General features: G+C 47.1%; 1 protein-coding gene across 4 annotated transcripts in view; it reads right to left on the minus strand.

Moving 5' to 3' along the window:
• Positions 1 to 25,000, minus strand: part of unc5c (unc-5 netrin receptor C) — a 183,989-nt gene that overhangs the window by 33,437 nt on the left and 125,552 nt on the right. For all 4 annotated transcript variants that reach the window (XM_036977456.1, XM_036977455.1, XM_036977457.1 and 1 more), the window contains 3 exons: positions 2,501 to 2,681; positions 387 to 554; positions 1 to 113 (listed from right to left, as the gene is read on the minus strand). The exon at positions 1 to 113 is cut by the window's left edge and continues 52 nt beyond it. In XM_036977456.1, the coding sequence (XP_036833351.1) occupies positions 1 to 113; positions 387 to 554; positions 2,501 to 2,681 (462 nt within the window). The remainder of the gene's footprint in view (positions 114 to 386; positions 555 to 2,500; positions 2,682 to 25,000) is intronic.

Below are 25,000 nucleotides of genomic sequence, written 5' to 3' on the forward strand. Positions count from 1 at the left end.
ACAGTCCTTCCCCCCGTTTTTGGGCACCGGGGCGCTGCACTCCCTCCTCCTCCAGTGGGTACACTCTGTCCCACACGTGGACCATTTACTCCACTCTGTCCACAGACCATCCACTAACACACAGAGGGGAGGGAGGGAGTGGGGGGCATGGTGGTGGGGAGGGAGGGAGGAGAGGGTGAGAAGGCATGGAGGGTGGGAGTGAGAGTGTGACAATTAGTGGGAAAGAAACAGGGTGGGGTGAGGCGGGGCGGAGTGGGGTGGGTAAGAGTGAGAGTAAGAATGATAGATATCTATATTTATGAAAATACATAGTGCTCTGTTTGTGTTGTCCAGTAAATTGCACTCCCCTGCTCCATAAGGGTTGTGACAAGTGGCGCAGTAACTACCTGGGCACAGTGGGTTGCATGCCAGCTTCTGAATGCCTTGCCCGTCACAGATGGCACCCCCGTTGAGCGGTGCTGGGTTGGTGCAGCTCCTCGTGCGCTTCTGGTAGCCACGGCCACAGCGACTGTTACACACCGTCCACTCTGTCCATGTTGACCAGGCGCCATTCACTGTAGAAAAACCCCAACAACATTGGAGAACAACATGTTTAACACTTTAGCAAATACAATGGTTGTCCTTTTTATAGTGGCACTGAGTGAGTCTTGGAGAATGTGAGTGTTTTCCACCAGCCCTTTTTTGCTCGAATGAACATGGCATTGAAGAATCTGTAGCACACTTGGGTTCTCCCCTGTTAGCACTGTTCATTAGTTAGCTATGTGGACAGGCTATTCTGGCTGCTGTATTTCCCATCATCTGAATCCCTCAAATCCTTTCTTCCTTTCCTCCAATTCCATCTGCGTCTCAGTGGAAATCCAGAGCTGGAATGACAGTGGGGTGTGTGGCTGAGAACACGACTGTGGCATTTCAGATGTAAGGAGCTGGAGGCCCCTCAGAGCTTACGATGAGTGAAGCCCCAAGCATCAGACTCCACGGGAGCAGAGCCAAAGCCCTGCCTTTCTTCACTGTCTCTTTCTTTACTTATGGGGTTGTATTACTCTTCCTCCTTCTCGGTCTCTCTCTTTTTCTTTCCATCCATCCCTCTCTCTGCGGGTCCTCCCCAGCCCTTTCCAGGATTCCTTGTTGTGGTGCAGGCTGGAAAACCACTGGGCTGGTCTGTCTCCTCTGGTAACGAGGGAAACTCTCCCGCTCCCTCTCCCTCTCCCTCTCCCTCTCGGTCTCTCCCTCTCCCTCTCCCTCACGGTCTCTCCCTCTCTCCGTTTCTCTGTCTCTCTGTCTGTCCGTCTGCCTGTCTGTCCGTCTGTCCGTCTGCCCGCCTGTCTGCCTGTCTGCCTGCCTGCCTGTCTGCCTGTCTGCCTGTCTGCCTGTCTGCCTGTCTGCCTGCCTGCATACAGGGAAGGGGGACGGGGAAGAGGGACTGATGCAATCCAGGCAGAGAAAGTGGCTTCTGGTGTATTCTTTTAAGGATGAGCCAACATCAAAGCTGTCTTCCGGCGCACTCACTCAATCCTCCCAGACTGCATTAGTGAAGGGAAAAGCCTAGCAGGGACAGCGACCCCAGTCCCTGAAGACCCCAAAGTCTGCTGACACAGACACACACACACACACACATACGCACACACACACATGCTCTACTTCACCCTCATACTGGACTCATCTAAGCCACACATGCTGCTCTTGCCTGTCAGAATGGACAACTAAAATAGATAAATTAACAAATAGGACACCAACAATAACTTAGGACCCCCTAATCCCCCATAATCCTCCATGGCAGGGCCAGTGTGTGTGATTTATGGATGATGTGCTGTGCCGAGAGACACTGGAGGGATGGAAGGAGAGATGGATTTGAAACCTGATCCTGGTGACATCATCAATTCCTGCAAACCTCCATCCATTCTGGTCCGGTTTTCTGCGTGTGTATCATGTGTGTGCGCTCACAGCCACGTGCGTGTATTTGTGAGGTTGAGGCTATAAAACAGCCTCGTGTCTGTTAGCTGATGATTAGCTAGACTGACAGACTGATTTAATAACCTGAGGTTTAGCCACTTCACATGCTGGGTGGGGGTAGTTACGTTCCTCCCAGGGTGGGAGAAGTCCTGAGGCCTGAATGTCTGTGCTGTCACGCGTGTCTAATCCCCTAAGGGGAGACTGGGGAGCAGAGAGGTACAGTGTTTATCAGGACTCAGGAGAGGGTGAGGATTCCTGGAGTAACCTTTCCATTCAAACACCTACCACAACCTGACAGGATCCAGCTACAATGAACAAAAATATAAACGCAACAATCTACAATTTCAAAGATTTCACTGAGTTACAGTTCATATCAGGAAATCAATCAACTGATATAAACTCATTAGGCCCTAGTCTATGGATTTCACATGACTGGGAATACATCTGTTGCTCACAGACACCTTAAGAAAAAACCCCACAAGTTGCCTCATGCAGTGCAACTTTAGAAGGCTGTTACGGTCAACGTGTCACGGTGAGAGTTGATTGCTACCGTAGACGATGACTGTTGCCGTGGTACTGCGTCTCTTGGCGACGATGTTCTTGGCGACACAGGTATAGTTAGCGGTGTCAGACAGTCTGGCCTGTTTGATGATCAGGTTATGGTCGATGGTGATGTAGAAGTTACGGTCATCAGCAGGGTCTATGATCTCCTCGTTCTTCAGCCACTCCACCTGGGAGGGAGGGAGGGGCAGAGAGAGAGCGAGAGAGAGAAAGAGAGAGAGACAGAGAGAGAGAGAGAGCGCGAGAGAGAGAGAAAGAAAGAGAAAGAAAGATAAAAAGGGAGAGACCATGAATAATGAAGACCAGTAGAAATCAAAACTAGTCGGTAAGAGCAGACATGAAACTGGGACTGCACGGCAGTCAGACGCGTTAACCTGATTTCCTCTGGAATAAATCACAAGGAAGTGTTTAAAGGGTTTAAAGACATTTTCTTCTCTTTGTCTCCCATTCACCTCTCCAATAAAGCTCAAGTCCAGGATTACAGCAACACTGTTTATGTCTCTGAGGCCCGTGTCTTTCTATAAAAAGCTATCATGTTCTCTTTTCATTTCCCCAGAACAGAACAAAGTAATACTGTATTGTCAGACAGCGAGAGGAAAGGAAATTCGTTGCTATTTTTGGAACTGCAAAGCTCCTTGACCTTTCCTTATGAATTTCTGTTTTTCTCTCCAAATGATACAGATATTGAACTCCTGATAATATCAGAAAACAGGGAACCGTGTGGGGCTTTTATTTGAAAGTAAATCACAGAAACACTTTTCTTCACCTCATCCTCCTCGGGTGTGAAGGCCTCAGGCAGAGAGACCGGTCCACATTACACACACACACACACAGACAGGCAGACAGACAGACAAAGGCAGTTTCAAAGACTTCACACTTTTCCCCTGAATCGTCTAACTGTTTTCTCTCGAGAAAAGACATCCTGTACGTAGTCAGAGTCAGGGAATGGATTGAGTGCATAGAGAGAGGTGAACAGCACAGGATACATCCTGTGCATTGTGCTTCCTCCTGACAAGCAGACGATGCCAGATAAGGTCAGAGCAGGCCTGGGAGAGATAAGAAGTATGTTTGGCTGGCCATTGTCTAAGAACTATTGGAGGACACTTGATCTACACCTCAGAGAACTGAAGAATTCTCCCATATGAACCCTGCCAAGCCTAAATAATCTGTAGGTGCTAGTCTAAGTGACTGCAGTGAAATGACTTGAGAGCCAAGTGCCTGGTGTTAGAATAGGTGGGTGTACTGTAGTCTTCGAGTGATAAGACCTGTGTTTTTCTTCTGATTGTTATAAAACCAGCATCACGATGACTGTCTCACTAAACAAGATGGGCAGATTGTGATACAGGTGAGATAGAAGCCTCACTACCATCACTAGCATCTGTAGTGTCTGAAGATGACAGATATCACTACTACACCATCAAAGAGGGTCCTGCTTGTATAGAGCCGCCTGCCCCCTGCCTGTCTGCCTGCCTGCCTGCCCCCTGCCTGCCTGCCTGCCTGCCTGCCTGCCTGCCTGCCTGCCTGCCTGCCTGCCTGCCTACCTGTCTGCCTGCCTGCCTGCCTGCCCCCTGCCTGCCTGCCTGCCCCCTGCCTGTCTGCCTGCCCCCTGCCTGTCTGCCTGCCCCCTGCCTGTCTCTGTCTGTCTTTCTGCCTGCCTGCCCCCTGCCTGTCTGCCTGCCTGCCTGCCTGTCTGTCTGTCTGTCTGCCTGCCTGCCTGTCTGTCTGTCTGTCTGTCTGTCTGTCTGTCTGTCTGTCTGTCTGTCTGTCTGTCTGTCTGTCTGCCTGCCTGTCTGCCTGTCTGTCTTTCTGCCTGCCTGCCCCCTGCCTGTCTGTCTGTCTGCCTGCCTGCCTGCCTGCCTGCCTGCCTGCCTGCCTGTCTGTCTGTCTGTCTGTCTGTCTGTCTGCCTGCCTGCCTGTCTGTCTGTCTGTCTGCCTGTCTGCCTGCCTGCCTGCACCCCTATTATTCCTGCAACAGCAATACAGGGAGACTTAAGGCAGAGCTACTTTCAACACTCTAGCTAGTAGCAATTAACGGCAGCTTAAAACTCCCACTCAAACTGAATGCATCCATCATAAACATAATACCACTCCAGAAGAGACGCAGACTCGTGGTGACAGATTCACATCAAAAGAGAACGGAAAAACAATCAGCGGCAGAGCTCGGTGGCAAACTTCTGGATGCACAACGTCATAATTCTCTGCTGATATGTTGTTTATGAGTGTTTTCCTCCATAAACATTTATCAGGCAAATCAATCGCATGGAGCGCAGTGGTTAGGGTTCCCTCCCCTGCTGTCTGGCTCGTCAGTGAAATTAAGCCCAGGCTCTTGTCCTCCACAGCACAACAATACACCCGCTCTCATCCCATCTCGTATTCAGTCCTAACGCAGCAGAAGACATGAAGACCTCCAGTGCCTTGTCTGCCCAGCTCCCGCTAACGTTAGATAGCATCTCATATCATTTATCACGGTGATACCAGGGCCAATCAAACAGCATGCAGAGACAACACAAATCTGCTCTCGACTCTCCTACAGAAGAAAAAGCTGTGTTTTTAACCCTGAGATAATGAGATAGCTGTCACTTCACTAGACGAGGGGAGGATCGAAACGACAGGGAACAGGAGATCTCAATATGTCTGGTGAATATGATATCTGAGAAATAACACCGTCGTCTGATGTCATAAACCAGCGTTTCCCAAACTCGGTCCTGGGGACCCCAAAGGGTTGAGCGTTTTGTTGTTGTTGTTGCCCTAACACTACACAGCCGATTCAAATGATCAAAGCTTGATGATTAGTTGATTATGTGAATCAGCTGTGTGTTGCTAGGGCAAGAAACAAAACGTGTACCCATTGGGGTCCCCAGGACCGAGTTTGGGAAACCCTGTCATAAACAGTAATAAGCACGTCAAGTGAATGAATGATTGAAGGATACCTATCATTACCAATACGTATCTCATCTGTCTTAGTATGTATGTCAGTGTCTGTTTGACACCTGGTGTGGCTTCGTCAGTTAGTTGGAACAAGAATATGACCCGGAAGATAGTGAAATGACACAGAAATACAACAAACTGTTTTACAAACCCATTCTGTAGAAACGCCATTAATCCAGCACGCATACCAATCGAGGTGAATGTCTTGTGAGTATCAACGTGACGGGTATTAAATCCATTGCGGAAAAAAAAAAAGTCATCAACATAATGATAGCAGATAGCGATGCTGCCCGTGGTAATCAGAAAAGTCCACCAACGTAAATCAATAAGGATTACATATAAACCCAGGGGACGGGAGGCACAAGTGATTAAACGCATCACTACATTTACTGAGGAAAACAAGCAAACAACACACACAAACAGAAATCCGTGGAAGCAGCGCGCGCGTGTGTGTGTGTGTGTGTGTGTTTAGCACAGCTGAGTGGGACGCTGATTGGCCTCGGCCTGCTGGGACAGTGGTTATGTTATTTTTTTTTTTTACCCTTGTCCTGATGGAGCTGTGTGTGTATTCCCGTGTGTGTGGTGAGTATGTGTGGTCCTCTGTGTGCCAACGGAATACACACTCACCTTGCCTCACACTAAAGGGAACACGGCCATTCAGAACATCTGAATTAAATAGTGAACGAGGCTGACAAATATGACACGCCAGGCCGATCACATCACATGTGAAGATTCCCTATGAACATACCCTCCGTGTTTAAAAAAAGAAACGAAAGCCTGACAGTAGTACTGACTGATGGCCATTTTGAGACTGTTCTCTCTTTGTACTGATGAGTCGACTAAAAGGGGTTGTGACAAAGCTTCCAATCAAACAAACGAGGGAGACGACGGTAAGAAGAAAGAGAGTCAAAGACATGATGGAGTTGATTGACACATTGTTCTGTTAACCACAGGCTTTGGTATGTGAAAAGCCTGTTCTTGTAATGGGGATTGACAGTCGGCACAGAGAGGTGGTTATCTAATTTTGCACCAATCAGAGACGCAACCTCTCCAAACAGGCTGCGTTCAGAAGTCAAGAGCGGTGTGAGGGTAATTAAAAACAGAACAAAAGAGCTTTTCTGACGCTGTAGAAAGAGGGAGGGAGAGGCGAGGAGGAGAGACAAGGTGGAAACTCTTGTCAAAAAAGAAAGGAAAGTGTGTGTGTGTGTGTGCGTGTGTGTGTGTGTGCGCGCGCGCGCGCGCATGTGTAAAGACTGCCACGGCTCATATTTGTCACTCAAAGTCAATGCACTGTTCACTCAATATGAGTCATTTTTACACTTTTACTAATATAATTATAACTAGTAAACGTGTGACCATGGAAGCCTAGAAGAGACAATAACACATTTTAGAACCATCATATGAGTGATCAAAATAACTCAAAAAACGTTCACACCCCCTGTCACACACACACACACACACAGAGAGATGCTGGCACTGAGCTTGTTACCGGCTGATTGGCACCGGCACATTCCGGGAGGTAATTGGCACAATTCTAGTCGTTAACGCAGGGAAATAGCCACATGTCAACTGTCATAAAGAGAGGGAGGGAGTCTTTATGTCAGAGATGAGAAAATAAACAGTGAAAGAGAGAGAAAGAAACAGAAGTAGAGCGAGAGTGGGAGAGAAATAGAGAGAGCGGACGAGCGAGGGAGAGAGAGAGAGGGGGAGGATGAGGGAGAGAGAGAGAGAGGATGAGAGAGAGAGAGAGAGAGAGAGAGAGAGAGAGAGAGAGAGAGAGAGGATGAGGGAGAGAGACCGGAAAACCATAATACATGCAGGTGAGTGAATGAGGCTGCCAGAAGGAGAGGGAATGAGGCTGCCAGAAGGAGAGGGAATGAGGCTGCCAGAAGGAGAGGGAATGAGGCTGCCAGAAGGAGAGGGAATGAGGCTGCCAGAAGGAGAGGGAATGAGGCTGCCAGAAGGAGAGGGAATGAGGCTGCCAGAAGGAGAGGGAATGAGGCTGCCAGAAGGAGAGGGAATGAGGCTGCCAGAAGGAGAGGGAGTGAGAGAAAGGGAGAACAGAGAGAGAAAGGGAGAACAGAGAGAGAGAGAGAGAGACAGAGAGAGACAGAGACAGAGACAGAGACAGAGAGAGAGAGAGAGAGAGAGAAGAAGAAAAGAGGATTGAGAAGAGATAAAGTCATACCGTAATGACAATTTATGAGGAAGAGTGGGAGAGGAGAGATGAAGAGGACAGACAGAGAGAGAGGAAGAACCTAGCTAGTAGCTCCTCATGAACACCTACTGTACTCTCAGATAAATGACTGGATTCAGGCCAGGGTAATACGAGATTCAAAATCACACAATTCATTCTTATCTCCTAATTACTAAGACTCTCTCGGTGTGTTTTGTATTGTCTAGATTAGAGGGATGTGAAATGATTATCAAATCTCTCGTCCTATAGTATAGACCTAAATCGCTTCCTTTTTGAAAGGAAAAACGTATTGTTTTAAGAACAATGAGTACCGTATTCTAATCTGCTTACAAGACAAAAAACATGCCGGTTATGAACATGCAGTACATGCGCACACACTGGCACGCCCACAAGATCCTGCACGTGGAGAAGAAGAAGATGATGGATCGATGTGGTTGGAGATGTGTGTGTGTTTGTGCGTGCCTGCGTGTAGCCTAGTATGTGTGTGTGTGTGTGTGTGTGTGTGTGTGTGTGTAGCCTAGAATGTGTGTGTGTGTGTGTGTGTGTGTGTGTGTAGCCTAGTATGAGTGTGTGTGTGTGTGTGTAGCCTAGTATGTGTGTGTGTGTGTAGCCTAGTATGTGTGTGTGTGTGTGTGTGTGTGTGTGTGTGTGTGTGTGTAGCCTAGTATATGTGTGTGTGTGTGTGTGTGTGTGTGTGTGTGTGTGTGTGTGTGTGTGTGTGTGTGTGTGTGTGTGTGTGTGTGTGTGTGTGGGCGTCCAGTTAGAACACTAACAGGAGGCACTATCAGGCACAGACGTCCTCATTACCACTGGAGGCCAAGGGGACAGTGGAGGTCAGCTGTGTCAGAGAGGTTCGTCTTCAGCTCTAATTGTCTACTGGGTTTGGGTAAGCCACCTCCACTGCCCAAGACCTGTCCATACCGTCTCTAGTCCTGGTGCTGCTGTCATTACAGCTCTCTGTCCCCTCTAACAGAGGGAGAACTGCTGGTTGAACCTTGTGGGTGGGTTGCAGAGCTCCTTGCTACCACACCTAACAACCCCATCTTGTGAAATGTTGTTAGTGGTGGAGACGAAGATGTAGAGCTGTGAGTGCAAAACGTATTTGTTTTTGCATTTATACAAGACAAACCCATGGCAAGCTGTGGGTGGAAAGCACTGAAAATGGGCCGGGTGGTTGGATCATTTGGATGGAAGGGAAAATGAGAGTAATCACTGAGGGAATATATTCCAAGTGAAGTAAAACTGGATATTTTCTGTACAAGCCTGTAGAAGTCCTTCACTGTGTGACTGACTGATCTCTCTGAGTTAGCACCTGTGTCATTTATTCATATAGTCATCTATATTACTATACATCTCCACTACACACACAAATTACACATCTGGAGAACGAGCTACACAAGCTTACAGAATAATTATTCACTCACAGCGAGCTAGACAACAAACCATATGCCCTAAATCTGTCCTGACTACGAATATGGAAATATGTGCCGAATCAACGTGTATAAATACTAATATGACAGAAAGGAGAGAGCTGTGTGTTTACTGGGTATAAAGATATACATAAATGTGATGCCCTTCTCCATATTTATGCATTAGATCAGTGTGAAGTGGAAAACAACAGTACATCTGATGTACCCTGAATGAGGGGGGGTTATGGATATGAGTATAATAGATGTTAGTCCGAGGTTTGCCTTCGGTTAGTTCCTTGTGTTGACTGCTGTTGGCTGTGGTAGCCTTGCTCATATCTCATTCTTAGCTCTACTGAGAACCCTGTCCTGGGTGGGTGGTGAAGTACCTAAAGTCTTGATAGGTACCCTATAACTCAGTACTGCTCATAGCCAATGTTCCCTCAAAACAAATGTGCCACTGAGCAATTTTCAGGTCTGCTGAGCGCAACTTCCGGCGCGCGTTTACTGTGAACCCTGAGGCTGTGTAGACGCTTTAAGTTAGTTTCAGACAGTGGTCAATTAGCCTGCTGCGGCTATTTGATCATAATGTAGGCCTACCAGAGTTGCTTACCATCAAAAACAATGGAGAAAATGCATCCCATGACATTTTAACATGGAAATATCTGTTCTACCATTCAGCCTACAGTAGCAGTGTGGTGTTCAATGTAGGCCTACATACCATGAGACGAATCCAATTGTCCTTCAGACAAGGAGGTGACTGAAAATGTTTGATGCAAGAAACCACTTTACAAAATGAAATGCAGCATTATTCCCATACCATTATTACTGAGAATCAGTACTTATGTTACCCTCTGCCTATTTGCAACTTAACATATTCAAACCTGTTTCAAAATACAACATTGCCCCGTTAACACCAACAAAAAAAAAGCTCTTTACCTGACTCGCTTTTCAAAGATGTCTAGAAATGCACACGTTTTATGCTCCCCCTGTAAGGAACAATCCCTCCCCCATTGCTGACTATAAATGATCTATAACTGGGCTAATATTATTATTATTTTTTTATTTCACCTTTATTTAACCAGGTAGGCTAGTTGAGAACAAGTTCTCATTTACAACTGCGACCTGGCCAAGATAAAGCATAGCAGTATGAGCAGACAACACAGAGTTACACATGGAGTAAACAATTAACAAGTCAATAACACAGTAGAAAACAAAGGGGGAGTCTATATACAATGTGTGCAAAAGGCATGAGGTAGGCGAATAATTACAATTTTGCAGATTAACACTGGAGTGATAAATGATCAGATGGTCATGTACAGGTAGAGATATTGGTGTGCAAAAGAGCAGAAAAGTAAATAAATAAAAACAGTATGGGGATGAGGTAGGTGAAAATGGGTGGGCTATTTACCAATAGACTATGTACAGCTGCAGCGATCGGTTAGCTGCTCAGATAGCTGATGTTTGAAGTTGGTGAGGGAGATAAAAGTCTCCAACTTCAGCGATTTTTGCAATTCGTTCCAGTCACAGGCAGCAGAGTACTGGAACGAAAGGCGGCCAAATGAGGTGTTGGCTTTAGGGATGATCAGTGAGATACACCTGCTGGAGCGCGTGCTACGGATGGGTGTTGCCATCGTGACCAGTGAGCTGAGATAAGGCGGAGCTTTACCTAGCATGGACTTGTAGATGACCTGGAGCCAGTGGGTCTGGCGACGAATATGTAGTGAGGGCCAGCCGACTAGAGCATACAAGTCGCAGTGGTGGGTGGTATAAGGTGCTTTAGTGACAAAACGGATGGCACTGTGATAGACTGCATCCAGTTTGCTGAGTAGAGTGTTGGAAGCCATTTTGTAGATGACATCGCCGAAGTCGAGGATCGGTAGGATAGTCAGTTTTACTAGGGTAAGCTTGGCGGCGTGAGTGAAGGAGGCTTTGTTGCGGAATAGAAAGCCGACTCTTGATTTGATTTTCGATTGGAGATGTTTGATATGAGTCTGGAAGGAGAGTTTGCAGTCTAGCCAGACACCTAGGTACTTATAGATGTCCACATATTCTAGGTCGGAACCATCCAGGGTGGTGATGCTAGGCGGGCATGCGGGTGCAGGCAGCGATCGGTTGAAAAGCATGCATTTGGTTTTACTAGCGTTTAAGAGCAGTCGGGGGCCACGGAAGGAGTGTTGTATGGCATTGAAGCTTGTTTGGAGGTTAGATAGCACAGTGTCCAATGACGGGCCGAAAGTATATAGAATGGTGTCGTCTGCGTAGAGGTGGATCAGGGAATCGCCCGCAGCAAGAGCAACATCATTGATGTATACAGAGAAAAGAGTCGGCCCGAGAATTGAACCCTGTGGCACCCCCATAGAGACTGCCAGAGGACCGGACAGCATGCCCTCCGATTTGACACACTGAACTCTGTCTGCAAAGTAATTGGTGAACCAGGCAAGGCAGTCATCCGAAAAACCGAGGCTACTGAGTCTGCCGATAAGAATATGGTGATTGACAGAGTCGAAAGCCTTGGCAAGGTCGATGAAGACGGCTGCACAGTACTGTCTTTTATCGATGGCGGTTATGATATCGTTTAGTACCTTGAGTGTGGCTGAGGTGCACCCGTGACCGGCTCGGAAACCAGATTGCACAGCGCAGAAGGTACAGTGGGATTCGAGATGGTCAGTGACCTGTTTGTTGACTTGGCTTTCGAAGACCTTAGATAGGCAGGGCAGGATGGATATAGGTCTGTAACAGTTTGGGTCCAGGGTGTCTCCCCCTTTGAAGAGGGGGATGACTGCGGCAGCTTTCCAATCCTTGGGGATCTCAGACGATATGAAAGAGAGGTTGAACAGGCTGGTAATAGGGGTTGCGACAATGGTGGCGGATAGTTTCAGAAATAGAGGGTCCAGATTGTCAAGCCCAGCTGATTTGTACGGGTCCAGGTTTTGCAGCTCTTTCAGAACATCTGCTATCTGGATTTGGGTAAAGGAGAACCTGGAGAGGCTTGGGCGAGGAGCAGCGGGGGGGGGGGGCGGGGCTGTTGGCCGAGGTTGAAGTAGCCAGGCGGAAGGCATGGCCAGCCGTTGAGAAATGCTTATTGAAGTTTTCGATAATCATGGATTTATCGGTGGTGACCGTGTTACCTAGCCTCAGTGCAGTGGGCAGCTGGGAGGAGGTGCTCTTGTTCTCCATTGACTTCACAGTGTCCCAGAACTTTTTGGAGTTGGAGCTACAGGATGCAAACTTCTGCCTGAAGAAGCTGGCCTTAGCTTTCCTGACTGACTGCGTGTATTGGTTCCGGACTTCCCTGAACAGTTGCATATCACGGGGACTATTCGATGCTATTGCAGTCCGCCACAGGATGTTTTTGTGCTGGTCGAGGGCAGTCAGGTCTGGGGTGAACCAAGGGCTGTATCTGTTCTTAGTTCTGCATTTTTTGAACGGAGCATGCTTATCTAAAATGGTGAGGAAGTTACTTTTAAAGAATGACCAGGCATCCTCAACTGACGGGATGAGGTCAATGTCCTTCCAGGATACCCGGGCCAGGTCGATTAGAAAGGCCTGCTCACAGAAGTGTTTTAGGGAGCGTTTGACAGTGATGAGGGGTGGTCGTTTGACTGCGGCTCCGTAGCGGATACAGGCAATGAGGCAGTGATCGCTGAGATCCTGGTTGAAGACAGCGGAGGTGTATTTGGAGGGCCAGTTGGTCAGGATGACGTCTATGAGGGTGCCCTTGTTTACAGAGTTAGGGTTGTACCTGGTGGGTTCCTTGATGATTTGTGTGAGATTGAGGGCATCTAGCTTAGATTGTAGGACTGCCGGGGTGTTAAGCATATCCCAGTTTAGGTCACCTAACAGAACAAACTCTGAAGCTAGATGGGGGGCGATCAATTCACAAATGGTGTCCAGGGCACAGCTGGGAGCTGAGGGAGGTCGGTAGCAGGCGGCAACAGTGAGAGACTTATTTCTGGAGAGAGTAATTTTCAAGATTAGTAGTTCGAACTGTTTGGGTATGGACCTGGAAAGTATGACATTACTTTGCAGGCTATCTCTGCAGTAGACTGCAACTCCTCCCCCTTTGGCAGTTCTATCTTGACGGAAGATGTTATAGTTGGGTATGGAAATCTCTGAATTTTTGGTGGCCTTCCTGAGCCAGGATTCAGACACAGCAAGGACATCAGGGTTAGCAGAGTGTGCTAGAGCAGTGAGTAAAACAAACTTAGGGAGGAGGCTTCTGATGTTGACATGCATGAAACCAAGGCTTTTTCGATCACAGAAGTCAACAAATGAGGGTGCCTGGGGACATGCAGGGCCTGGGTTTACCTCCACATCACCCGCGGAACAGAGAAGGAGTAGTATGAGAGTGCGGCTAAAGGCTATCAAAACTGGTCGCCTAGAGCGTTGGGGACAGAGAATAAGAGGAGCAGGTTTCTGGGCATGGTAGAATATATTCAGGGCATAATGCAAACTCACTAACTAGCAAAGGATATGTACAAATGTGCACACATGTAGCTCTCACTTTGATCTCATAATAAACTACTCACGTCCGTTCACGCTGTACACATAGTCCAGTTTAAAGTGAATGGCACAGATCCATATATGGCAATGGTCCATTTTCATACACTGTAGGCCTACTGCGGCTCTGATTTGTTATCGCGCACCGGTCTGTGTAGAGTACGGGCCTGAGTCGTGCCTGTCAATGCAATAGAATCCTACTCCGATGCATTCTGCCTCCAAGAAAATATCTTGCATAGTTCGTTTTGCAAACTAAGTCTTGCATAGTTACTTTTGTTTCTGTATGTTGCGTTGAAAGTGTCACAATTCCCAAAGTAAAGGGAAACATCGATAGTGTTAACTAGCGGGGAAAACTCTAAAAAGTCTAGGGAAGTTCAATCTCGTTCTTCTCTGCGCAGGCTAATATTACTTCTGCGTGGCAGTCCCGGGGGAGCTGCACGGCCGCACATGCGCACAACTTCAAGGGAACATTGATCATAACAAGAAGAGGAGGGAACATGGGAAGGGAACATGTCTAACCGACAAGAAGAGGAGTTATCCCCTGCAGGACTTTTAAGAGACCTAGGTGCTATTGTCCTGCACACAGTACTACTGTACTGTGTTCCTCGCTTTCATCTACCTGTGACATTCCTTTTGGAGCCGTTACAAATGGATGTTTGTTCACGTTTGACTCTGCGACTCCGAGACACACAAAGAGAAGGAGAGAGAGCAAAAAAACAGAAAGGAGAGAGAAAATGAGAAAGCGAGCCAGAGCCGTGAATCATACCCCAGGAACACATCACGACTGAGATGATTGACAAGCAGCATCCTGAAGGGGAGTCATTGGGTTGGTTGCCATGGGGATTAGGTCTGGCCTCCTGACACACACTCTCCCCTGGGTCGCACTAATGAACACACACGTCCTGTTCCTCCACTGTTCCTCCAATGACCAGGCACTCAAAAGGGCTCATACCCTCCACCCTCGCCTTGTCTCCTCTGCTCATCTGATGGTGTGCGGAGAAGCACTCTGCTGTTCACTGGCACGGTGACCTGACTGACGGCCTGTTGTGTACTTTACACCTTAGCCTTCCCTGTGAAGAGGGACCGGGGCTAAAAGTATATTTAGACTGAAGAATACCAGTTACACAGCATGAGAGAAAAAGTGCAAACTGGACTGGCCAGGGATTCAAGCTTTTCTAGATTGGTGTGTATGAAATAGACTGTAAATCAAATCAGATCAAATCATATGTTTTTTAGTCACATGCGCCGAATACAACAGGTTACAGTGAAATGCTTACTTACGAGCCCCTAACCAACAATGCAGTTGAAAAAAATACAGATAAGAATAAGAGATAAGAAATTGAAGAGCAGCAGTAAAATAACAATAGCGAGACTATATACAGGGGGGTACCGGTACAAAATAAATGTGCAGCGGCACCGGTTAGTTGAGGTAATATGTAGGTAGAGTTATTAAAGTGACTATGCATAGATGTTAACAACAGAGAGTAGCAGCGGTGTAAAAGACGGGGGGGGGGGGCAATGCAAATAGTCTGGGTAACCATTTGATTAGGTGTTCAGGAGTCTTATGTCTTGGGGGTAGAAGCTGTTTAGAATCCTCTTGGACCTAGACTTGGCGCTCCGGTACCGCTTGCCATTAGGTACAAACAGTCTATGACTAGGGTGGCTGGAGTCTTTGACAATTTTGAGGACCTTCCTCTGACACCGCCTGGTATAGAGGTCCTGGATGGCAGGAAGCTTGGCCCCAGTGATGTACTACCCTCTGTAGTGCCTTGCGGTAGGAGGCCGAGCAGTTGCCATACCAGGCAGTGATGCAACCAGCTCTCGATGGTGCAGCTGTATAAACTTTTGAGGATCTGAGGACCCATGCCAAATCTTTTCAGTCTCCTGAGGAGGAATATCTTTTGTTGTGCCCTCTTCACGACTGTCTTGGTGTGCATGGACCATGTTAGTTTGTTAGTAACGTGGACACAAAGGAACTTGAATCTCTCAACCTGCACCGCTGCAGCCCTGTTGCTGAGAATGGGGGCGTGCTTGGTCCTCTTTTTCCTGTAGTTCACAATCATCTCCTTTGTCTTGATCACGTTGAGGGAAAGGTTGTTGTCCTGGCACCACATGGCCAGGTCTCTGACCTCCTCCCTATAGGCTGTCTCGTCGTTGTCGGTGATCAGGCCTACCACTGTTGTGTCATCGGCAAACGTAATGATGGAAATCTTAGGTTTTATTACATACAGTAGGGAGGAACTATTGGATATAAGAGCAACGTCAACTCACCAACATTACGACCAGAAATACGACTTTCCCGGATCCTCTGTCTGGTCCACCACCCAGGACAATGGATCGGATCCCAGCCGGCGACCCAAAACAACAGCACCGCAGGAGGGGCAGAAGAAGCGGTCTTCTGGTCAGGCTCCGTAGACGGGCACATCGTGCACCGCTCCCGAGTTTACTACTCGCCAACGTCCAGTCTCTTGACAAGGTAGATGAAATCCGAGCAAGGGTTGCTTTCCAGAGAGACATCAGAGATTGTAACGTTCTTTGTTTCACAGAAATGTGACTCACTCGAGACACGCTATCGGAGTCGGTACAACCACCAGGTTTCTTCACGCAACGCGCCGACAGAAACAAACATCTCTCTGGTAAGAAGAAGGGCGGGGGGTATGCCTTATGATTAACGAGACGTGGTGTGATCATAACAACATACAGGAAATCAAGTCCTTTTGCTCACCTGACCTAGAATTCCTTACAATCAAATGTCGACCTCATTATCTACCAAGAGAATTCTCTTCGATTATAATCACATCCCCATAGATGGGGATTTTAACAAGGCTAATCTGAAAACAAGACTCCCTAAATTTTATCAGCATATCGAATGCGCTACCCGGGCGGAAAACATTTTGGATAATCTGACCACGACTCCATTTTGTTGCTCCCAGCCTATAGACAGAAATTAAAACAGGAAACGCCCACGCTCAGGTTTGTTCAACGCTGGTCCGACCAATCTGATTCCGCGCTTCAAGATTGCTTCGATCACGTGGACTGGGATATGTTCCGCATAACGTCGGACAATAACATTGATGAATACGCTGATTCGGTGAGCGAGTTTATTAGCAAGTGCATCGGTGATGTTGTACCCACATCAACTATTAAAACCTTCCCCAACCAGAAACCGTGGAATGATGGATTTTCAGACTCGTCAAAGGAATAAAAGGATTCTGCCAGTCCGTGGTGAGTAATCGGAGTCCTGATGTCCAGAAGTTAGTTTAGATCATTTTCGGCAACATTATGTACAAAATAAGTACAAAAATGCAAATAAACAAACAAAAAACACAATCGAGTAGGGACACGTAAAACGTCTGCCTTTTTAGTATGAACAATGATTCAGTGAAAACAATGAGCAATGAGTTCACTAATTTGACCATTGTTAGATTAATTTGGAACAAATGTGTTTTCCCCGTGAAAGTCATAATCCTGCTACTATGGGTGAGAGGATATGTAGGTGAGAGCCTACCTGGTGTTCAACCTTCCCAAGTTCTCCCATGTCACCTACCACCTCCGCATTCTCCACTGGCTCCCAGTCGAGGCTCGCATCAAATTCAAGACCCTGGGAGAACTTAATTGAGGGAAAATGTACTGACTATGACTGATATGTGGTAAGATGAATGCAATGACTATAAGTAACTCTGGATAAGACTGTCGGCTAAATAACTCAAATGTAAAAAATATAGACATGGTTCTGTTTCCTAGCCCTCTCTCATCCCCTCTCCGCTTCTCTCCTCCTCTCCTCTTCTCTCCTCCTCTCCTCTTCTCTCCTCCTCTCCTCTTCTCATCCCCTCTCCTCTTCTCTCCTCCTCTCCTCTGGTGTGTAAATCCGTTTGGACTTAGAGGGGCCTCTTCCCCGTGGAGCACCAATGACTCGTTACCCATGATAACACGGCAGGACCCCGGCAGACGACGAGATGCCTGAATTAAAAGCCTGCTTCCATGGCAACAGGCTCAGCAGCAAAGCGGCTGCGCCACGTCACCCCTGAACCCTGTCTTTATCTGGGGGCTGTGACAAGTGCTTTGAAGTGGAGCGAGAGACGGAGGGTAGGAAGAGAAGAAAAGAGAGAAGAAAAGAGAGAGAGAGGGAGAACGATAAAGCCACATTCTTTCAGATGGCAGATGTAAGTTGGTTTTAGGAGCTGCTTGCCACATCTTCATGGTGTGAAAGGAGGAGACTGTGTGCCACCGGTGTGAGTTGACCCTTTATGCCCTCTGGGCTTTAATGACAAGGCCTTACAAAGATAATGAAAGGGTCCAACATTCTCTCCTTCTTCTCTATCTATATCCCCCCTACTCCCTCACTTCTAGCCTGATCTCTCTTGAGTGAGCTTTACAGAAACCATGAGAAACCAAAATGGTGGTCTCACCAAACCATTACTCCCACTAGAATAGCCTCTCGGATTTCATTTTTCCTCTGCTCTTGATTAAGTACATTAAATATGTATGGGGATGGAAACACATGTAACAATGACTTTTAGGGGAGCCTGGTTTATGTCTAATGTATTCAGAGCACACAGTAAGACTTATATAAATGACTCAACTGCTGTGCTATTTCAGAAACCTCAATCCCAGTATTTCAGTCCTCTCAGGCCAAAGCCTCATTGGTAATGTTGGTGAGAGGAGCCAAAATAAATGTCTGCTGCAGCTTGTTTTCTTTGTGTGTGTGTGTGTGTGTGTGTGTGTGTGTGTGTGTGTGTGTGTGTGTGTGTGTGTGTGTGTGTGCACGCGTGCATGTGCATCTGTGTGTGTTTAACTATACTAGTGGAGACCAGAAGTCAAACTTGGGGACATTTTGTTAGTCCCCACAAGCTGTAGGGGGATGAGGGTTAAGGTTAGAATTAGTGTTAGGGTTAGAATTAGGTTTAGGGTTAGAATTAGGAGCTAGGGTTAGTTTTAGGGTTAAGGTTTGGAGCTAGGGTTAGTTTTAGGGTTAGGAGCTAGGTTTAGGGTTACGGTTAGGTTTTCGGGTTAAGGTCAGTGTTAGGGTTAAGGTCAGGGTTAGGGTTAAGGTCAGGGTAATGTTTAAGGTCAGGGTTATGGTTAAGGTAAGGGTACGGGTTAAGGATAGGTTTATTGGTCAAGGTTAGGGTACGGGTTAGGTTCAGGGGTTAGGGAAAATGGGACTGAACTGTACGTCTCCACAAGGTTAGTTTGTGTGCGTGTGTGTTGAGTAGTTAGAGTGGGAGTGCGTGTTTGTTCCAATATCTATCGGTACATCAGACATCAATGTGTAGCATCAGGGCTAGCTGTGTAAAGGGTCTGTGAGGCCTGAAGGATTATTCCTCCTCTGTCTCAACCCATTCCCTGGAGGAACACACTGTGTCTGTGTACTGTGTACTGTGTACTGTGTACTGTGTCTGTGTACTGTGTACTGGGGATGTTCATCTTTTTCTGTTTCTTTCTCACAACAAGAAAGTATGCTGCATCACCACAGTGGGCAGAAAGTATGCTGCATCACCACAGTGGGCAGAAAGTATGCTGCATCACCACAGTGGGCAGAAAGTATGCTGCATCACCACAGTGGGCAGAAAGTATGCTGCATCACCACAGTGGGCAGAAAGTATGCTGCATCACCACAGTGGGCTGAAAGTATGCTGCATCACCACAGTGGGCAGAAAGTATGCTGCATCACCACAGTGGGCAGAAAGTATGCTGCATCACCACAGTGGGCAGAAAGTATGCTGCATCACCACAGTGGGCTGAAAGTATGCTGCATCACCACAGTGGGCAGAAAGTATGCTGCATCACCACAGTGGGCAGAAAGTATGCTGCATCACCACAGTGGGCAGAAAGTATGCTGCATCACCACAGTGGGCTGAAAGTATGCTGCATCACCACAGTGGGCTGAATCTGGAATAGGACGTCATAATGACGGCATATTCTGGTTTGAAACAGTTTCTTGCTGTAGAGGAATCATTATAACTTGTTATCTTGTGCCAATGCAGATTATTTTGGCTACTGCAGGTCAGCATCAAAGCATTGATGATGTCAGCGCTTTTAAACCACCAAAACACATCAAAAGTGGTGCTTTTAAACCACTCCTATACCAGTATTTTGTGTTCACAATACATTTTCATATTTTCAGGAGTATGTGCTTCAATATGACATAAATCCAATAATTGGAAAAGGACAGACAAAAAAAAAACCTGGGAGCAGATTAATATTGTAAAAGGTCAACAGGAGAAGTAGGCTACCTGTGTAATCTCAGATGATCAGAGATTATCCCATAATTGTGGAGGGTGTGGTGCATACAGTAGATGCCATTATGGATTAAATGTTGAGAATCCCCTTTAAAACAGCACCAGAGTAGATAGAAATGGTTGTCCTCAGAAAACAGGAATACTTCAATAGTAATACTACTGTGATTTTGACATACATTGCCAATAAACTGACTATCTGACCATCAGCTGTCATGTTCAATCCAATACAGTAATGAAGGACCACAAAAAATACAAAAGCTGCTCCCAGCATCCAAGGTCCATACCAGGTCAAACTGTGTGTTTGTATGTGTGTGTGTACAGTACGTGCATGTGTGTGTGTGTGTGCGTGAGTACAGTATTATGTTTTGTTTTCATTCGAATCTGTGATGTGAATCCTCGCGTAGCACCATCTACAGTACGCCTGGAAAATAAAGCTGAGTCCATGAGAATCCATCTAAGTGATTTAGCATAGTGCTGTAAGACATGGGCAGAATGGGCACATTAGGCCACCGCCTCGCTGCCTGGCATTGACTGCCTGCCTGCCTCACCCTCTCTGCCCTGGCCTGGGCATAGCCCTCTAGTAAAAGAGCCACGGAGACAACTGACAACCCACTGGATCCAAACCCAACAACCTTCAAAAGCTCTTCTCTCTCTCTCTCCCTCTCTGTCTCCCTGTGGCTGGAATACGACAGCTCTTCTCTCTCCCTCTCTGTCTCCCTGTGGCTGGAATACGACAGCTCTTCTCTCTCTCTCTCCCTCTCTGTCTCCCTGTGGCTGGAATACGACAGCTCTTCTCTCTCTCTCTCTCTCCCTCTCTGTCTCCCTGTGGCTGGAATACAACAGCTATTCTCTCTCTCCCTCTCTGTCTCCCTGTGGCTGGAATACGACAGCTCTTCTCTCCCTCCCTCTCTGTCTCCCTGTGGCTGGAATACGACAGCTTTTCTCTCTCTCTCTCCCTCTCTGTCTCCCTGTGGCTGGAATACGACAGCTCTTCTCTCTCCCTCTCTGTCTCCCTGTGGCTGGAATACGACAGCTCTTCTCTCTCTCTCTCCCTCTCTGTCTCCCTGTGGCTGGAATACGACAGCTCTTCTCTCTCTCTCTCTCTCCCTCTCTGTCTCCCTGTGGCTGGAATACAACAGCTATTCTCTCTCTCCCTCTCTGTCTCCCTGTGGCTGGAATACGACAGCTCTTCTCTCCCTCCCTCTCTGTCTCCCTGTGGCTGGAATACGACAGCTTTTCTCTCTCTCTCTCCCTCTCTGTCTCCCTGTGGCTGGAATACGACAGCTCTTCTCTCTCCCTCTCTGTCTCCCTGTGGCTGGAATACGACAGCTCTTCTCTCTCTCTCTCCCTCTCTGTCTCCCTGTGGCTGGAATACGACAGCTCTTCTCTCTCTCTCTCTCTCCCTCTCTGTCTCCCTGTGGCTGGAATACAACAGCTATTCTCTCTCTCCCTCTCTGTCTCCCTGTGGCTGGAATACGACAGCTCTTCTCTCCCTCCCTCTCTGTCTCCCTGTGGCTGGAATACGACAGCTTTTCTCTCTCTCTCTCCCTCTCTGTCTCCCTGTGGCTGGAATACGACAGCTCTTCTCTCTCCCTCTGTCTCCCTGTGGCTGGAATACGACAGCTCTTCTCTCTCTCTCTCCCTCTCTGTCTCCCTGTGGCTGGAATACGACAGCTCTTCTCTCTCTCTCTCTCTCCCTCTCTGTCTCCCTGTGGCTGGAATACAACAGCTATTCTCTCTCTCCCTCTCTGTCTCCCTGTGGCTGGAATACGACAGCTCTTCTCTCCCTCCCTCTCTGTCTCCCTGTGGCTGGAATACGACAGCTTTTTTCTCTCTCTCTCCCTCTCTGTCTCCCTGTGGCTGGAATACAAGAGCTCTTCTCTCTCCCTCTCTGTGGCTGGAATACGACAGCTCTTCTCTCTCCCTCTCTGTCTCCCTGTGGCTGGAATACAACAGCTATTCTCTCTCCCTCTCTGTCTCCCTGTGGCTGGAATACGACAGTTCTTCTCTCTCTCTCCCTCCCTCTCTGTCTCCCTGTGGCTGGAATACGACTGCTCTCCTCTCTCTCCCTCTCTGTCTCCCTGTGGCTGGAATACGACAGCTCTTCTCTCTCTCCCTCTCTGTCTCCCTGTGGCTGGAATACGACAGCTCTTCTCTCTCCCTCCCTCTCTGTCTCCCTGTGGCTGGAATACGACAGCTCTTCTCTCTCTCCCTCTCTGTCTCCCTGTGGCTGGAATACAACAGCTCCTCTCTCTCCCTCCCTCTCTGTCTCCCTGTGGCCGGAATACAACAGCTCTTCTCTCTCTCCCTCTCTGTCTCCCTGTGGCTGGAATACGACTGCTCTTCTCTCTCTCCCTCTCTGTCTCCCTGTGGCTGGAATACGACAGCTCTTCTCTCTCTCCCTCTCTGTCTCCCTGTGGCTGGAATACGACAGCTCTTCTCTCTCTCCCTCTCTGTCTCCCTGTGGCTGGAATACGACAGCTCTTCTCTCTCTCCCTCTCTGTCTCCCTGTGGCTGGAATACGACAGCTCTTCTCTCTCTCCCTCTCTGTCTCCCTGTGGCTGGAATACGACAGCTCTTCTCTCTCTCCCTCTCTGTCTCCCTGTGGCTGGAATACAACAGCTCTTTCCTCTGCAGTGACTCTGCTACATATTTCTGCAGATGCATATGCAACCACAGACTTGGGCCCATCTGTTTTTCCCTAGCCGGGTTCCTAAAGCGTTTCTGTGAGAAAATGCCTGACAAACAGAGAGAGAGAGAGAGAGAGAAAGAGAGAGAGGAAAAAGGCTCTCAGGATCAGTTCGGGTCTATTTTCTCTTTCAACAGCTGTGTTTTACTTCAGAAAATAAGAAAAATAAGGGTAATGGACTGGTGTCTTTATTCAAGTGAGGTAAGCAAGTGTGTAAATAATTAATGACGCTGGACACCTGCCTAGGCTTCCACTTCAATACAGTATCCCCTCCATTTTTATTCCATACAAACTACAATCTGTCATTCCATTCAGACTTCAGGCACCTTTGTTGATGATGGCAGTGATATCATTGATTCTCTCTGCTCCGTCACAGGTGTGTCATCAGAATGAATTATCCCACTGAGCCAATCAGAGCGAAGAAGCTTGATTGGAATCATGCTGACACAAACAGTTGGAATCACCGATAGAAAAAAGCCTATTAGAAGAAGTAAGAAGTAGAGTTTCGGCCCAAACTTTTCTCTCCGTTTAGTTTTGTCAGCACTTCTCACCGAGGATAAAGGCAATGAAGTCCCACTCACTTAACTCAGCTTTTCCAGGTCAGTCGCAGGCCTTTTCAGAGTTCAGACCTGAGAAGAACTCACTGCAAAGGATACTTATTCTCTCTGGCTCAATCTCTCTCTCTCTGGCTCAATCTCTCTCTCTCTGGCTCAATCTCTCTCTCTCTCTGGCTCAATCTCTCTCTCTCTCTCTGGCCCTCTCTCAATTCAATTCAATTCAACTTGCTTTATAAGCATTACGTAACAATGTACATATTTCCAAAGCTTACTTTGGATATTTACAATATTAAGATAATAAGAATCAAAATTGCCAACAGGACTACAGTAACAACAATAACCAAGGGTCAAAATAACCACATATTTAACAATAAGCATAGAGGACATGTGCAGGTTGGTTGGTCTGTCAGACACTGTCCCTCAACTTATGGCAGGCAGCAATGTCGAATTTGGGGAAATGACACTATCTAGTTGTTTTATATCTTTGACATTTTGTCAGGAAATGCAGCTCTGTCTCAGGTTCTGCTGTGGTGCAGTGGTTGCACAGCCTTTCCTCTACAGGGAGCCAGGTTTTCCTGTGTCTACCCTTCTCAATGGCAAGGCTGTGCTCACTGAGCCTGTACTTTGTCAAGGTTTTTCTAAGGTTTTGATCAGTAACCATGGTCAAATAGTTAGCCACGGTGTACTGTCGATTTAGGGCCAGACAGCACTGCATTTTGCTCTGTGCTTATGTTTCCCAATAAGCAATGTAGTTTTGTTTTGATTGTGTTGTAATTATTTTTATTCTGATTGATTGGATGTTCTGGTCCTGATGCTTCAGTGTGTTAGTAGAACAAGTTAGAACATATCACTCTCTCACTCTCCCACTCTCCCACTCTCTCACTCTCTCACTCTCTCACTCTCTCACTCTCCCACTCTCTCACTCTCCCACTCTCCCACACCCTCACTCTCTCACTCTCACTCTCACTCTCTCACTCTCCCACTCTCGGTCCCTGTAATCTATAACGAAGGCCTTTGAATTCACCACAACGTGTTAGGTAGTGGAATGGAGGGGTAGGGAGAAGTGCTACTTGACAGAGGGAGGATAATACACAGTGGCCCTGTTCAGGAGCCCTGCTCTGATTGCAGATAACTTCATGTTTCCCCTCCCGATGACATGCCAACCATTGCCCAATTTATTTAAGTAAGACATCCTGAAAGGTATGCATATCTGAGACAGAAACAACTTAATCTCAAATCTACCAGGCCACTTAAAAGATACACCCTCTTAAGATTCTAACAATTACTATTAACCAGTTAGAGCTCTAGGGGCGCTATTTCATTTTTGGATAAAAAACGTTCCCGTTTTAAGCGCGATATTTTGTCACGAAAAGATGCTCGACTATGCATATTCTTGACAGTTTTGGAAAGAAAACACTCTGAAGTTTCAGAATCTGCAAAGATTTTGTCTGTAAGTGCCCCAGAACTCATTCTACAGGCGAAACCAAGATGATGCATCAACCAGGAATTAGCAGAATTTCTGAAGCTCTGTTTTCCATTGTCTCCTTATATGGCTGTGATTGCGCAAGGAATGAGCCTACACTTTCTGTCGTTCGCCCAAGGTCTTAGCAGCATTGTGACGTATTTGTAGGCATATCATTGGAAGATTGACCATAAGAGACTACATTTTCCAAGTGTCCGCCTGGTGTCCTGCGTCGAATTCGGTGCGCAATTGCCAGCTGCTTCTACTTTACCATTTGATTCAGGGGAGAAAGCATGTGTCCAAGAACGATGTATCAATGAAGAGATATGTGAAAAACACCTTGATGATTGATTCTAAACAAAGTTTGCCATGTTTTCAGTCAATATTATGGAGTTAATTTGGAAAAAAGTTTGCGTTTTGAGGACTGAATTTATGGATTTTTTTTGGTAGCCAAATGTGATGTATAAAACGGAGCTATTTCTAATACACAAGGAATCTTTTTGGA

Source organism: Oncorhynchus mykiss, chromosome 5, assembly GCF_013265735.2.
Source record: "Oncorhynchus mykiss isolate Arlee chromosome 5, USDA_OmykA_1.1, whole genome shotgun sequence".
Lineage (NCBI taxonomy): Eukaryota > Metazoa > Chordata > Actinopteri > Salmoniformes > Salmonidae > Oncorhynchus > Oncorhynchus mykiss.